The sequence below is a fragment of the Lindgomyces ingoldianus genome, assembly GCF_010093535.1.
Source record: "Lindgomyces ingoldianus strain ATCC 200398 unplaced genomic scaffold BDR25scaffold_29, whole genome shotgun sequence".
NCBI classification, from domain to species: Eukaryota; Fungi; Ascomycota; class Dothideomycetes; order Pleosporales; family Lindgomycetaceae; genus Lindgomyces; species Lindgomyces ingoldianus.
In genome coordinates this window covers 692396-705669 of record NW_022985190.1, presented here as the reverse complement: position 1 = coordinate 705669, position 13274 = coordinate 692396, and the positions used below count along the sequence as shown (strand labels likewise).

The 13274-nt window shown below is 51.5% G+C and overlaps 6 protein-coding genes across 6 annotated transcripts; 4 read left to right on the top strand and 2 right to left on the bottom strand.

Annotated features, from left to right (window-relative positions):
* The first annotated feature begins 648 nt into the window (after positions 1 to 648).
* On the top strand, positions 649 to 3287 carry BDR25DRAFT_63824 (uncharacterized protein). Its single transcript, XM_033698858.1, has 6 exons — positions 649 to 995; positions 1053 to 1148; positions 1237 to 1600; positions 1673 to 2054; positions 2106 to 2298; positions 2346 to 3287. The coding sequence occupies exons 1-6, from the start codon at positions 842 to 844 to the stop codon at positions 2876 to 2878; spliced, it is 1722 nt and encodes a 573-aa protein (XP_033544412.1). The 5' UTR covers positions 649 to 841; the 3' UTR covers positions 2879 to 3287.
* A 1479-nt stretch (positions 3288 to 4766) lies between these two features.
* On the bottom strand, positions 4767 to 5295 carry BDR25DRAFT_316892 (uncharacterized protein; the record flags this gene model as incomplete). The annotated part of the gene is made up of 2 exons (XM_033691634.1): positions 4767 to 4853; positions 4906 to 5295. The coding sequence occupies 2 exons, from the start codon at positions 5293 to 5295 to the stop codon at positions 4767 to 4769; spliced, it is 477 nt and encodes a 158-aa protein (XP_033544411.1).
* Positions 5296 to 5672: 377 nt separating this feature from the next.
* Positions 5673 to 6910, top strand: BDR25DRAFT_344918 (uncharacterized protein; the record flags this gene model as incomplete). Its single annotated transcript, XM_033693994.1, has 2 exons — positions 5673 to 6544; positions 6793 to 6910. The coding sequence occupies one exon, from the start codon at positions 5673 to 5675 to the stop codon at positions 6423 to 6425; it is 753 nt and encodes a 250-aa protein (XP_033544410.1). The 3' UTR covers positions 6426 to 6544; positions 6793 to 6910.
* A 295-nt stretch (positions 6911 to 7205) lies between these two features.
* On the top strand, positions 7206 to 8094 carry BDR25DRAFT_292051 (uncharacterized protein). The gene is made up of 2 exons (XM_033688631.1): positions 7206 to 7467; positions 7518 to 8094. Exons 1-2 carry the CDS (start codon positions 7372 to 7374, stop codon positions 7935 to 7937), a joined length of 516 nt encoding a protein of 171 aa, XP_033544409.1. The 5' UTR covers positions 7206 to 7371; the 3' UTR covers positions 7938 to 8094.
* A 432-nt stretch (positions 8095 to 8526) lies between these two features.
* Positions 8527 to 9841, top strand: BDR25DRAFT_234468 (uncharacterized protein; the record flags this gene model as incomplete). Its single annotated transcript, XM_033685482.1, has 3 exons — positions 8527 to 9008; positions 9076 to 9734; positions 9786 to 9841. The coding sequence occupies 3 exons, from the start codon at positions 8527 to 8529 to the stop codon at positions 9839 to 9841; spliced, it is 1197 nt and encodes a 398-aa protein (XP_033544408.1).
* A 551-nt stretch (positions 9842 to 10392) lies between these two features.
* Positions 10393 to 11761, bottom strand: BDR25DRAFT_327400 (PWI domain-containing protein; the record flags this gene model as incomplete). Its single annotated transcript, XM_033692331.1, has 4 exons — positions 10393 to 10658; positions 10900 to 11293; positions 11350 to 11514; positions 11567 to 11761. 4 exons carry the CDS (start codon positions 11759 to 11761, stop codon positions 10393 to 10395), a joined length of 1020 nt encoding a protein of 339 aa, XP_033544407.1.
* Positions 11762 to 13274: the final 1513 nt, after the last annotated feature.

The window sequence follows — 13274 nt, the reverse complement described above, 5'->3', positions numbered from 1 at the left end:
CTGACAATGTGCAGTGACTAAGAGCTGTTAGGTATTTTCCTTGGCTACAGGGCCTTCATGAAGCTGCTCGTAGCCAAGTGAATACAAGCTGTTGCGTCAAATTACCCTCGCAGTCTATCAACCGAACGTTTTCTCTCTACTTGTCTCATGCTGATCGACTCTAGCGGATCGCGCTGGGGTATGGCATGCTTGCAGGCATCGATAGACCAAGCCTTACGACCGACGCTGAGTTTGCTTCTACCAGCCATCGTGCCGGACACTTTCTGCGTATTCAAGTGCTTCACCCCAATGCGAACAACAATATGGACCAGCACCTCCTCTTCCTTCACCGTCCTGCCTTTGGCGCACGTTGGTGTTGAGTGCTCGATCTTCGGCAAAAGCACGACTGCGTCTCCTCCCCCGCTGGCCCAAGCTCATCGCATCGCGCTAGCGCCAACGGGAGCAGCGACGGCAAACCCACATCATCTTGCGCACGACTTCCTCCAGCTGCAAAGCGTCTTCCGACCGGCTACTATATCTCCTCGTCGCGAGGAACCAGCTCCAAATTTTCCATCGTCCCTGCATCACTATTGACCGGGTTCTAGCGTGAACGGCGTCGGGCTCACGTGACTCTGATCCAGGTCTAAGAGAAAGCTTTCGAGCCTCCGACCTTTACCTCCACTTTCCTCCACCCACCTACCACCCAACCCACAACGCCATCGCCCGCCATCAACCCACATTCTCTATCATCATTTACACATCTATCTCATCGAGCACGACTTTCCGTTGAGCTAATTCACACCCCTATCCATCCCATCTACGCGTCACCCACGCCGTGCAGCTGTCAGCACGACCTTGGACAATGGCAGACGACGCCAATGCCTCGGCTGCTGTCAATGCCGCCAAAGCAGTCGAGGGGCCAACGCGTTCTGCGGACGCGCCCGCCGTCTCTGTTGTCGCTGAGTTGAAACCGGCCGAAGGCGGTGATGCGGTCAAGGCAGGTGAAGCCGGTGAGGGTGCGTTCTTTCACTTCCAATCTCCTGAGGCAATTGCTGACTGCCACTGTACATCAGACTCAGAGACTACCCCTACTAAACACAACTCCACCCGAGACGAGACGACCACCGCCAACCTAGACACGGATGCTACAATGGCAGGGGATGAGACTGGTAAGTCTTTATATGCTGTTGCGTTCGAGGCAGCCTCTGGGAGTATTGTGGACAATATTTACCCAATGCTGACTTAACCGTGTTGCAGCTGCAGGCCTGACCGCCGAGGTAGCCAACGGTGCCCCAGCCTCATCCAAGAAGTTGAACAACAAGCGCAAATCAGGAGCTAGTGTGCCTGAGCACAAGAAGAAGACTCCCAGCAAGAAGAAGAAAGGTACACCTGAACTTCGTCTCAATGTCTCGCCGGGCGATTATTGGTTCGTTGCAATGCGGGGTTTCGCGCCTTGGCCGGTTATCGTCTGCGACGAGGAGATGCTCCCAGAGACTCTTCTCAGCAAGCGCCCTGTGAGTGCGCAGCGTATCGACGGCACATATCGCGAGGATTTCCTCCCAGATGGCAAGAACGCGAAAGACCGTCGGTATCCGATCATGTTCCTTGGCACAAATGAATTGTGAGTACATCCCCTCTTTTCTCTTTGCCAGCCAGGCCGGAAACGACATCAGTTGTTGATATCAAGACCCAGCGCGTGGCAAGTCAATACCGACCTCCAACCCCTAAACATCGATGATATCAAGACGACAGTGGATGGTGGCAACCAGGGAAAGAAGTCCAAAGCCTTATGGGAGGCGTATCAGATTGCCGCTAAAGGTCATGAGCTCCAGTGGTTCAAAGACATGCTTGAGAACCACGAGAAGGCCATGCAGGCTGACATCGAAGAGAAGGCAGCTGCGGAGGCCAAGAAACAGGAGAAGAAGGATAAAGCTAAGCGCAAGAGCATTGCCGCTGACGACTCAGAGGACGTTGAGATGGAAAACGCTGACGACGAAGGCGCCACCTCCGCTAAGAAAACCAAGGCATCGAAGAAGCGCAAGAAGGAGCCTGAAAGCGACGGTGAGAATGAAAAGGTATGTCAAAGTCTCTAGCCTCGTTCTTTGCTTTTCTAATTAGTTCAACAGCCAACGAAGACCCCGAAGACCAAGCTAAAGCTCAACAACAAGGCACCAAAAGAGGAGTCAGCCATGAAACCGAAAAAGGACTCCAAGGTTAAGAAAGCCAAAGCCAAGAGCGACAGTGAGGAGACCGAGGCTGCAAAGGTTGAGGAGAAGCCCATGACAGAGGCCGAACGCCTTGAGAAGCGTGAAAAATCAGGTAATTCTCCCTGCTCAACGTGAATGTCTCTTACTGACAAGCTGAAGTGCTCTATCTTCGACATAGGCTTCAAAAAGGTTTTCTCTCACGCGACCAAGCCCCAAAGGAGGAAGAGATGGCCAACATGTCCGAGTACCTCAAGCAGCTGGAAGCCTACAAGGACGATCTCGAAGCTGAAGTCATCAAGAAGACCAAAGTACACAAAGTCCTCAAAGCGATTATCAAACTCGACTCCATTCCAAAGGAAGAAGAATATGAATTCAAAAAGCGCTCTAACGATCTTCTTGGCAGCTGGACTGGCCAGCTAGCTGTGGATGCGGATGCTACCAACGGGCCCCATGCTGAGCCTGCAACCAACGGTGTTCAGCATGATGATGATGCAGAGAAAGCAGGCGCAGCTGCCGTTTCAACGGAGAAGCCAGAGGAGATGCCGGCCGAGCTGGAAACTGCCAAGGCAGCAGACGCTGACGGCGACGTTCCCATGGCCGACGTAAGAGATGAAACCCCGGTGGTCAAGGCTGATGCTAGCTCCAGTGCAGAAGGCGCTCTGGTGGCTACAGCTGAGGCAACTACTGCGTAAACTAGCATGGCTATCTAACTACACTGCAACCAGGAGGTCGATTTTCTGGCCCTCTAGCTCCAGCGTTAGCTCCCTAAATTCAAATGCGTTAATCCCTCGCATGGACGCATTTCTGGGTTCCAGTTACCCTGAACAAATCACAACCGAATAGGTGCTTCACTTTGTAGAGGTGCGGCTTGATGTCTTTGATTTTGATTTCTCTCCTATCCACCTGATGACGGCGTCTGGGTCTTTTTATCACTGCAGGGGATGCAAAACTTCTGTACATAATTCTGGGACTGGTGCTGGACTCATTTGGTTGGGAAAGGAGGCGGACATATTACTTACAGCATGCGTGATTTAGCAAAGTTTGGCTGGAAGGCGGTAGTGTTTTGGTAGCATATGAAAGAATCAAATTGCTAAACCAATATTTATCAGACGGTTTATGCCGTATTGTGCTTATTCGAGAATTGTGTTTTCTACTTTGAAAATCCCCTTCTTATCTTGATAAAGATTCACTTCATATTCTTATTTTCACTTCGTCGATGATCAAATCAACGCTCATGCAGACCAAACATCATTCTACACGTTCCTCTAGAATCGCAGCATCCGTATGACCTCCGACCTTTACCTGGGATTGCGTGCTCGCAAGAACCTTGGCCTTCAGGTCCGGACGACGATTATCCTGGCCAGTGAAACCACCATAAGTGGCCTCGAACTCGAATGGCTCCAATACCTTCCATATACCCTATATCTTTGAAGGTGGCAGCGGGATCATGTTGGGATAGGACCACATGAATGCGTAGCTCGTTGTTCCTGGAAGGCCGGTTTTGTGGTACTACGCGGAGTTGACTGAGGTTAGCAAAAGGTCATAACTACTACGAAGAAAAAAAAGAGAGAAAATAGACGGACCGGAACAGTCGTTCTTGTATCTGCAACAAACAGCATCTTATCCCAGTGTAAAATCATACTCCCGCTAAAGTGTCCACTAGCTTGGATTGCAGTAACACTGCCTACCTTTAATCAGCTTACGCAGGTCGTATGGATCTTTGCGGCTCAGCCATCTTTTGTCTGCTTTGGAAATGTAGATAGGACAGTTAAAAATCCTCGCCCATTCTAGATGCTTGGTGTAGAAGTGGGGGTGTGATATCACGATGGCTTTGAGACCACCTTTGGAGTTAATAAAATCTATGGTTGCAGATTCGATGAACGCTACGAGACCTCAGAGAACGTTTCTAGCGGGAGTTTGGAGGAGGATTGCGCGTTCGCCTATCCTGAGCTGTTTCGGTGTTATGGGGCTATCTGTAGGTTAGAGACGAATGCAAGACACACTTTTGGATCGGTGGTAATGAACCATATCCGTGGGTCGTATTTGTCTTGCGTGAAGTGGTTCTTTTACTTTGATTGCCCTTAGGCTAGACTTGTCCAGGCTTGTCCATCGGCGGGAACATATTGTCTTGGACCCTATAGCGCTGTCAGTATGATAAGTTTACGCCACCAGTAGTCCAATTATTCTCACATCACATATCCAACAGTTATCTGGAGCTAGATCTAATGGCATATCGTATTGAGTGCCACATGTTAGACAGATTGCAAGGTCCCCGCTCCCGAACTTCATTATATGGAGGGCTGGTGGATGTTGGTTACTAGCAACAGTGGGGGCTGACGCCTTTTTAAAGTGGATTCCGCGTAGCTTAGCAATGTCGGGACCAAACACGAGAGCAGTTTAGGGTAGAACTTTCATTCTATATATTCATTCACCAGGTAAGCTAGGCTTGATATATCTTCATTGCAGCGATACCGCTTCGCTTTTTAATACGATAGTTAAAGGTGATTGATAATGGCGAAGCCTGGCCAAAAGCATCTAATAAATCATTCCAAACGCCTTCGTGCATTGGGTTAAGACTGGTTATACAAGAGCACCTCTAATAATCCACACTTCACCGTTCGCGACTCTGTCTGCGATGCTAATGACCTCGATGCCGCCTGGCTGGATCTGAAGAAATGGTAAGCTGGAGTGTAGTGTACGTATTGAGGGTAACACTAACCATCTTCTTGCCATCTTTGCTCTCGTACCACACCTCATTTCCAGCCATGGTTCTCGCCCTCTGTCCTTCTTCCCATGGACTTTGCGTGACAATGTGCGCTTCAACAAATCTCCTCAGATTCTTATGCGCGCGATCTTCTCCATCACCACCATCGTACGCATTCTTGCCAAAAGCTGCATAATCTTCCGGGTCTTCCCAGGGCTTCCGCTGTAATCCCCTCATAGCTTCATTATCTGGTGCTAACACTGTAGCGTTCTTAGATGCATCATCTAACCGGTCTGATACAGAGTCGATATCTCGGGTTAGCCCGCTAAATATGGCAATTGTCTGCGTCTTTCCTATAACATCAGAGATTATAACGCCTGTCGATACTTCTCCGGAGGGAGACATGGCTTGGTTTAAAGGGATGTGCTTCCCAAGAGGTGACTGATCGGGGAGGATGTGGAGTGATTTCAGAAAGGATTCGAAGGGTCGCGATTGTGCCGAAGCGGCGAGGATCAGGCAGATAGTAGCAGTGGGGTATGCGAACAATAGGATAGGTTTCATGGTGGCGGTCGGAAAGGTTGTTTTGGAGAGTTGAAGGAGCCGGATTGGTGATGGAGGGGTGAGACGTCATCGCGAGAGCCAAGAGCCAATGCATCACGTGCTCGCGTGAAGTTTACTAAGCTCCACGCTGTTTCCGCCTTTCCACTTCCATCTCCCAATCACGTATTTTCTATTTTGCTTCGTCAACCTCCTGAACGACGCTTCACGCCTTGCTATCCTCCATGACTTACGAAGATGACGACGGGAATCCAACTTGCTACGGTCACACTAGTAAAATTCCCTTTTGCCATACTCCAGAGGCTGCTGACCCACCCTATCAGGATGACCTTCGCTCCTTTCACACGAAACATTTCCCTACGGCGCCGCTACCTACACAATTCTTCTATGGAGCTGAAACTCCCGAAGCTATTGATCAGTCCTACGGGGATGGCTTGGGATATTATAAGGATGGCGTAAAACGCACCCTTACAGACGATGATATCGCTTTCCTGAGACGCAGCGAAGTCATGCAGATCCTTCGAGAACGCAGACGTAGGCGAGACGTCAGTCGCTCGCCGGAACCTGACTTCCCTGTTCAGCAACAAGTACAGCGGCCAGATCAGCCAACGGAGGACTCCCCATTGAAGTTGACGCCGACGTCAACGAACAATCTCCCGCTCAATGCATCTACTCCACTAGGCAGAAGCAAAGATGGCGTACAGCAAGGTCGGATTGGGAAGAAAAACAATTGGGTTAAGACGAGTGAGAAGACAAGGCAGCGTAATAGGAAGAGTAGAAGGGCTAATAAAAAGAATAAAAAGGAAAGGAAAAAAAGCCGGCCTGAGGTGCCTAGACGCCGAGATGAGGAAGAAGAAGAGAAGGAGGAGGAGGAGGAGGAGGAGGGGGAGGGGGAGGAGAGCGATGAATGGGATCCGAGACGTCAGGCCACAGGCCCAGATGCCATAAAGGATACTACCATTGATCTGGACTATTGAGTCTTCGCTGAATAGTACACGATTGGTGATGCACTCATGTCTGAGGCAACGAACAGCAACTTTGCGAAACCAGGAACATCGTGATGGTCGCCGGGGAACTTCAGAAGCATATATTTGAAGTAAGTACTCAATCTTACGCGGTCTGTTTATCTTATTTGTCATGATGAAAACCTTTGTATCGTCATCCTTAGGCGGAGATGGCTCCAGATTTGGCTCAATGGAGAAGGCTGCCCTTTTGGGAGTGGTTTGATCTTGAGATTCCTCTGTGACTGTCCCTGACGAGTCTTTAATCTTCTCTCTGAAGTTAATTACATTCATACTACCTGCTTGGTTCGCCTTGGGGAACTATGGCTAATGCGATGAGTAGGCTACAAGGCCAAGTGCTTTGGTATGCGAAACGCAGGCCACGTTGAAGACACAAGGGCTGATACCGAGGAGATCGGTAATACTTCGTTTCTTACAACCTTGTCCTAGAAAGTGACGGGAATCAGGATGTGGAGAAACCTGCTGAAACGGCCCTGACGAATGGAAGCCTTGTCTTGCATAGTGCGAGTTAAATAAGCAGTTCGCGAGTATATACTTATCTTCAATTGCTAATACACCTCTAAAGCTTGTGTTTCTGCTCCTGAACAACCGCCACACTATGTGTGTTGTGCTACTCAACAATCTGTTCTATATTTTGTGAATGTGCCGACCCAAGAAAGTGTCTGCTTTAAAACAGAAGTTCGTATTCTCTGCATGATCTCTCTAATTTTAGCAATCAGTCTTGAAGATCGGATTCTCTCTGCAAATGGTTCGTGGCAGCGCTGAACATGCACTTGGGAGCATTTGGGAAACTGTCTGAGCAGCCGCTTTCACGTGCCGGTATCTCGCTTTGTGCGGGATGATCTCCAAACTTCTTTGTTCCCCAACCGCAGCAACTTGAGGTTCCTTCAACAACGCAACCATGGCAACGGACGCGGGCAGCTCCAATACCAACGGCACCATAAATGGGACCGCGAATGGAACCATGCAATCATTATGGGCCGATAAATATCGTGGCGTGAGTTTTCGAGCCCGCATTTACCCCAAACTCAACTAAGTATTTCTAAGGCTACGGTAGAAGACCTTGAACCCCCACCCGCTCTCTCCGTCAAACCCTCAGACCCTGTATCGCATGCCCTCATGAGTGCATTCGAACGCGATTACACCCACCTCACGGTCATCTCGCAGGAAAACCGAGCCCTCCTCGGATACATCAGCATTCCACGATTACAACAGCTGTTGAAGGAGCATAAAGTCAAAGAGACGGATCTGGTAGAAACGGCTATGCTGAGGTTCAGGCGGAGGGGCACGCGCTACAAGGTCATTACGACCGAAACGCCACTGGAGGAGTTAGAGGAGTTCTTTAATGGCGGCGTTGATGGTAGTGGGGCACAGGAGTTTGCAGTGGTGACGGATACAAGTAGGAAGTTTGTGCTGGGTGTGGCTACGAAGTCTGATTTGGAGAGTTTTGTGAAGAGAAGGGCGTAGGAGAAGACCGATTGCGCACGGGGGATTGGGTGCAGCGATGATGGATGCTGGATGCATTGCAAGGCGTTATCTGGAATGTAGGTTTTCGGAGGCGTCCTTCAACGTACGCTCCTAGACCGCTCGGAAGAAGTTGATATAATATTGCTTGTCCTGTGTTATCGCTCTATCCCCAGCGATAGCCCGTGAAAAGTATGCATGGGTGTGATGAAAATCCCACGATTGTGAGCATGGTGTTGAATGTAGCTTTACAGATCCGCGATGCTCCCTCAAAACGCTGGAAAAAAATACACTGTAACACAACAGCCTCAGCTCTGACATTTCGACTCCGCTCCGCTCCACCACTCCATTCTCTTTCTCACCCTACCTTCTCGCGGGGCACTACTCATACCTCCAGCTCCACTGCGTCATCACGCTTATTCAGCAGGCCCAATCATCCATAGTTATCTCAACACACCGGAACCACAACCCTCATGCCCGTTTCCACGAGCCCAACAAACCCCAGCGACGAGGCCTTGCCTCCCGAGCGCCTTTGATCCCTTGTACCAGGAGTTCTCACCTTCGAAACCCTCCTCCCCATCCGCTCGCTGGCATGCCCGCACCTTTCCCGCGTCCTCTGCGCACTCCGTCCTCTATCGGCGTACTGGTCCAGCACCCCTCTCCGGTCCGTCGGTCTCGGCTCCACGTAGCACCACCCGCCCTCCTCCTACCCTCTCCACCTTCACGGCGTTTCTCTCGTCCTGTCCAAAGGCCCCGTGGCGGAACCACAACCCCCGTACCGGATGAAGCTCCCCCCGTGACGCCCAAATCGCCATTCTACTTCGAAGCCGGATATGCGCTTTACGCGAAGAGACCTTCGCGCCCATTTCCACCTCCTTTCCTTTCTTATCCTTCCACTAGCTTCACTGAGCCTCTAAGTACACATAATAGGAGCCGGGATCGGCGGAGCTATGTGAATGGGGAGATGATACGGGGAGTGACGAATGGGGATGATGCGGTGTTGGTTAGCGATAGCTTCATTGGGGCAAATGATGGGGTGGGAGCTTGGGCTGCGAAGGAGAGAGGACATGCTGCGTATGTAAACCTAACCCCCACTCTGCACTCCTTTGTGGTGGGATAGTGGCTCACAGTCGTGGTATAGGTTATGGTCGCGGCTGGTTCTGCACTTTTGGGCCCTCGCAGCAGAACGTGCCAAGTTCGGTGAAGGCACAGAGCCAGACCCTGTTTCCTATCTTCAGAAAGCGTTCGATCAAACCAAACAAGCTACGTCCGAGCCGAACGAGTGGTTTGGAACTACGACTGCTTCTGCGGCGCTTATCGGGGCGGATAACAGCACTCCCGCGCATCCAATACTATATGTCACACAATTGGGAGATTCACAAATACTGGTACTCCGACCTAGTAGTAAAGAGGTCATTTTTAAAACAACAGAGCAGTGGCATTGGTTCGACTGTCCCCGACAACTCGGCACCAATAGTCCCGACACACCCACGAACAACGCCGTCATGGACCGAATAGAAATCGAGGAGGACGATGTCGTGCTAGCAATGACAGATGGCGTAGTAGACAATTTGTGGGAGCATGAAGTGGTGCAAAACGTCGTGGATAGCATGGAGAAGTGGAAGAATGTTGCAAGCAAATCGGAGGACGGCAAAGAACTAGTAGAGCAGACACACGCGGACGGCATGCGATTTGTCGCCCAAGAGCTTGTGAATGCTGCGAGGACGATAGCAGAAGACCCCTTCGCAGAGAGCCCGTACATGGAGAAAGCTGTCGATGAAGGCTTATCAATTGAAGGAGGTATGTTACAGGGAAAAGCATAGGACAAACTGGGTGCTGATCAAATATCAGGCAAGCTCGATGACATCAGTGTAGTCGCTGCGCAATGTAAACGACGAAAAGGGTGAGAAGTTGATGCACCAGACAAGTCCCCAATATTGTTCCCGCCTTAAGTGCCGAGCGTGTGTGCAAGGCCGACCTCAAAAAACCCCTCCGTGAAAGACAAACCGAGATACCGTTTTGGAAGTTAGTGCCCACAAACCTCTTGCTAGTGAGCTTCTATATTGATCTTCAACCACTAGGCAGAAACATTCCTCATGGCACAAGCGGCCAAGTTGACCAGAGGCGGAAAGATGAAATGGGAGCACGCTGCAAGAGTGCTTCCAACGATCTATCCAATGGTGAAAGTGTAATTTATGTAAATTAGTAGCTGGAAGGAGTCCATGCAATGTACCCACCTGAGTCTAGGATGTTGTCCTTGTTCAGTCTTCTTGGTCTGGCGAGGATCGTGTTCGAGAGCGCGAATCTCTGCGCTTCCTCGGTGACGTTGATCGACTCGGGCTACGAACGCGCTTTCTTGGGGATTTGAGGCGCTCAGAGTTATTGTCTGATGTAGATTCCTGTTTAGAATAAGAGCGCCTGTCCCGTCTCACGTTCTTGCTTCCTTCAGCCTTTGGGGTTACGGACCGTAAACGTGAACGCGAACGCGAACGATCGACATAGCTTCGACGACGTGGAGGAGAGTGAGAAGGTGACCTTCTGGGTGGTGAGCGAGATTTCTCTTTGGGGGTGATGGATCTAGACTCGTGTTTCCGTGACTTTCTACCGCGTTCGGCTTTACCGCGACTTCTACTGCGAGAAGATGATGGTCTGTCTCTCCCCGAGTACTTTCCGTGGTGACGCTTAGGTAGAGATCTGGACCTTGAAGAAGATGTTGCTCGGCGCCTTCGACGTGGAGGTGGAGACTTAGATCGGTCTGATGACGGTGCTCGGCGAGAACGGTGGGCGGAAGACCTTTCAGGCGACCTTGAACGATCTGAAGATAGCGCACGACGGGATCGACGAGGAGGCGATAGTCTTGCTGGAGACTTTGACCGACTAGAGGGTGGGGAGCGACGAGACCGGCGAGGGACCGGAGACTTTGACGGGGATCTCGAGCTTGTTAAAGATGGTGAACGACGAGAACGGCGGCGTGGAGGAGACCTTGACCGGCTCAACGACGGAGAGGAGCGTCGTTCCCATGCTCTGTCTCGATCCCGTCCACGCCCGCGTGGGATGTATATGTCACGTTCCCGTCGAGGAGGTGGAGAAACTCTCCTACGTCTTCTGTGCCTAAGGTCAGCAGATTTCTTTCCCGACGGTCTTATGATAGCATACGGTGGGGAGCGAGGAGGTGGTGATCTCGAGTCGCGTCGAGGCGGGCGGCGGTTAAAGTCTCTGGCTCGACCAGGGCGGTCGCGAAAACCCCGGCCTCTTCCACGGTCTCCGCGGTCTACACGCTCGTCACGGCGAAACGAATCAATCATTTCGTTTTGTTCGCGTTCTTGCTGGCGACGACTTTCGGCAGCAGCTTTGGAAGCCTGCTCAACGCTGTCAGCAGATGTCATGGGGTAATCAATTCCCTTCCTGCACTCACTTGTTCTTGCTTCATTTCTAGCTTCTTCGCTTCCAGCAGCTCCTTGGGAACGCCGCGGGGGCTCTCTTGGGCACTCAGCATCAAGGTCCATAGCTCTCTGCAGAATGCGGGGCAGTCTTTGCCTAGGAAGCCCATGAGCTGGATTTGGATCGCTTTGATATTGGGCTACACATCTTATTAGTCGAACACAGGCTGCAGAGGAATGAATGGTGCATACAAATTGGGACTCCTCAAGAAGATTAAAGCAGGTGTCGATGACAACATCGTCTTCATCACCTAGGATACCAGTGATCTTGCTTGCAATCCACTTCTTCAAGAGGTCGACGTTCACTTTCAACGTGTCGACTTTCTGATCAAACTCGGGCGGGAACTTGGTCGCTTTTAATCGCTTCTGATCTACACTTAGCGCCATGATTAGAGCGTAGCAATGTAGTAGTGAGCGCCTGGGGTGGGCGACCGTGGAGTTGTCGTAAAAGCTGTCCAGGTGGGAAGTTGGGACGTCGCCGTGCCGATGAGGTTGGGGCTCAAGCCGAAGCTCGAAAATTAGCGCCTTGGCAAGAAGCCAGATAGTTTCCCCGGTGCGAGGATGCTTAACAACTCCCGTAAAACTCAGACTACGGTTCAATATTTAGATGAAAGCAGGACTTGTTATACGTTCACTTTCAATGAACTCAAGTTGTGGAATCAAGACGCCCATTGCCTCATCACTGTTCCATTATAGTAAACGGCGCCATAGCTCCTTCCTTCTCATCCACCGTCATGGTCGTTACTGTACTTTGGCGTCCTTTCCGTCCGCCAACTCCTAGCAGGTTAATCAACATGAATTCGCGCTTGGACACTCTAACATCTATCCATCCCCCCACCGTCTGTCTTCTTTCCCGTCATTGCTCGCCGTGCTTCTTACACATACTATCGTTTATCCCGAGCATACATACCTTTCGCTTCTCTCCCCTCACCTCTCTCTCAGTCGCACACTGAGCTGAGCTGCATTTGTTGTGCAACGCTCCGTCATGGCAGACGCAGTTGATCCTACCACGCAGCCGCCAATCATCGTGGAGCCAGCCAGTGAAGCAGAGCCAGTCGTCGAAATCGTCCAGGAAATTCCCGAGGATCCTCCTGCCCCTCCCCCATCCACGCCGGCCCTGGAGGCGCCGTCTCAGTCAGGTATGCTGCCTTTTCTCTTGCTTCATACTGTGCTAATGTGGCCCAATAAGTCCTTCCAGAAGACACCATGATGGTCACTACTGAACGGGGTGAGCCGGTCGGGGTTGTAGTCACCGAGCCAGTTGAAGGAGTAGCTGTTGTCCAAGAAATACTTGCGTCTAATGGGCCCGAACCCGCGCCCGAGCAGTCCCAACCACAGCCAGTGGAAGAAGCCGCCCAACAGGCCGAAGTGGAACCTCAACTGGAGCCGGAACCAGTGCCAGTGCCAGTGCCAGAACCAGTACCAGTGCCAGTACCAGAACCAGTACCAGAACCAGTACCAGTGCCAGTACCAGAACCAGTACCAGAACCAGTGCCAGTACCAGTACCAGAGCCAGTGCCAGAGCCGGCGCTAGCGCCAAATCTAGAGTCAGAGCCAGTGTCATATCCAGTGCCAGAACCAGTGCCAGTGCCAGTGCCAGTACCAGTGCCAGTGCCAGTGCCAGAGCTAGAGCCAGTGCCAGTGTCAGTGCTAGAGCCAGTGCCAGAGCCAGTGCCAGTGCCAGAGCCAGAGCCAGTGCCAGTGCCAGAGCCAGAGCCAGAGCCAGTGCCAGTGCCAGTGCCAGTACCAGTACCAGTACCAGCGCCAGTGCCAGAGCCAGAGCCAGAGCCAGAGCCAGTGCCAGAGCCAGTGCCAGTGCCAGTGCCAGAACCAGAGTCAGTGCCAGTACCAGTGCCAGCGCCAGAGCCAGAGCCAGAGCCAGTGCCAGAGCCAGTGCCAG

Coding starts and splice junctions, on each gene's coding strand:
- BDR25DRAFT_63824 (XM_033698858.1), top strand. CDS start 842: ATGGCAGACGACGCCAATGCCTCGGCTGCTGTCAATGCCGCCAAAGCA. Junction 996..1,052: donor GGCAGGTGAAGCCGGTGAGG/GTGCGTTCTTTC, acceptor ACTGTACATCAG/ACTCAGAGACTACCCCTACT. Junction 2,299..2,345: donor TGAGAAGCGTGAAAAATCAG/GTAATTCTCCCT, acceptor GACAAGCTGAAG/TGCTCTATCTTCGACATAGG.
- BDR25DRAFT_292051 (XM_033688631.1), top strand. CDS start 7,372: ATGGCAACGGACGCGGGCAGCTCCAATACCAACGGCACCATAAATGGG. Junction 7,468..7,517: donor GGGCCGATAAATATCGTGGC/GTGAGTTTTCGA, acceptor AGTATTTCTAAG/GCTACGGTAGAAGACCTTGA.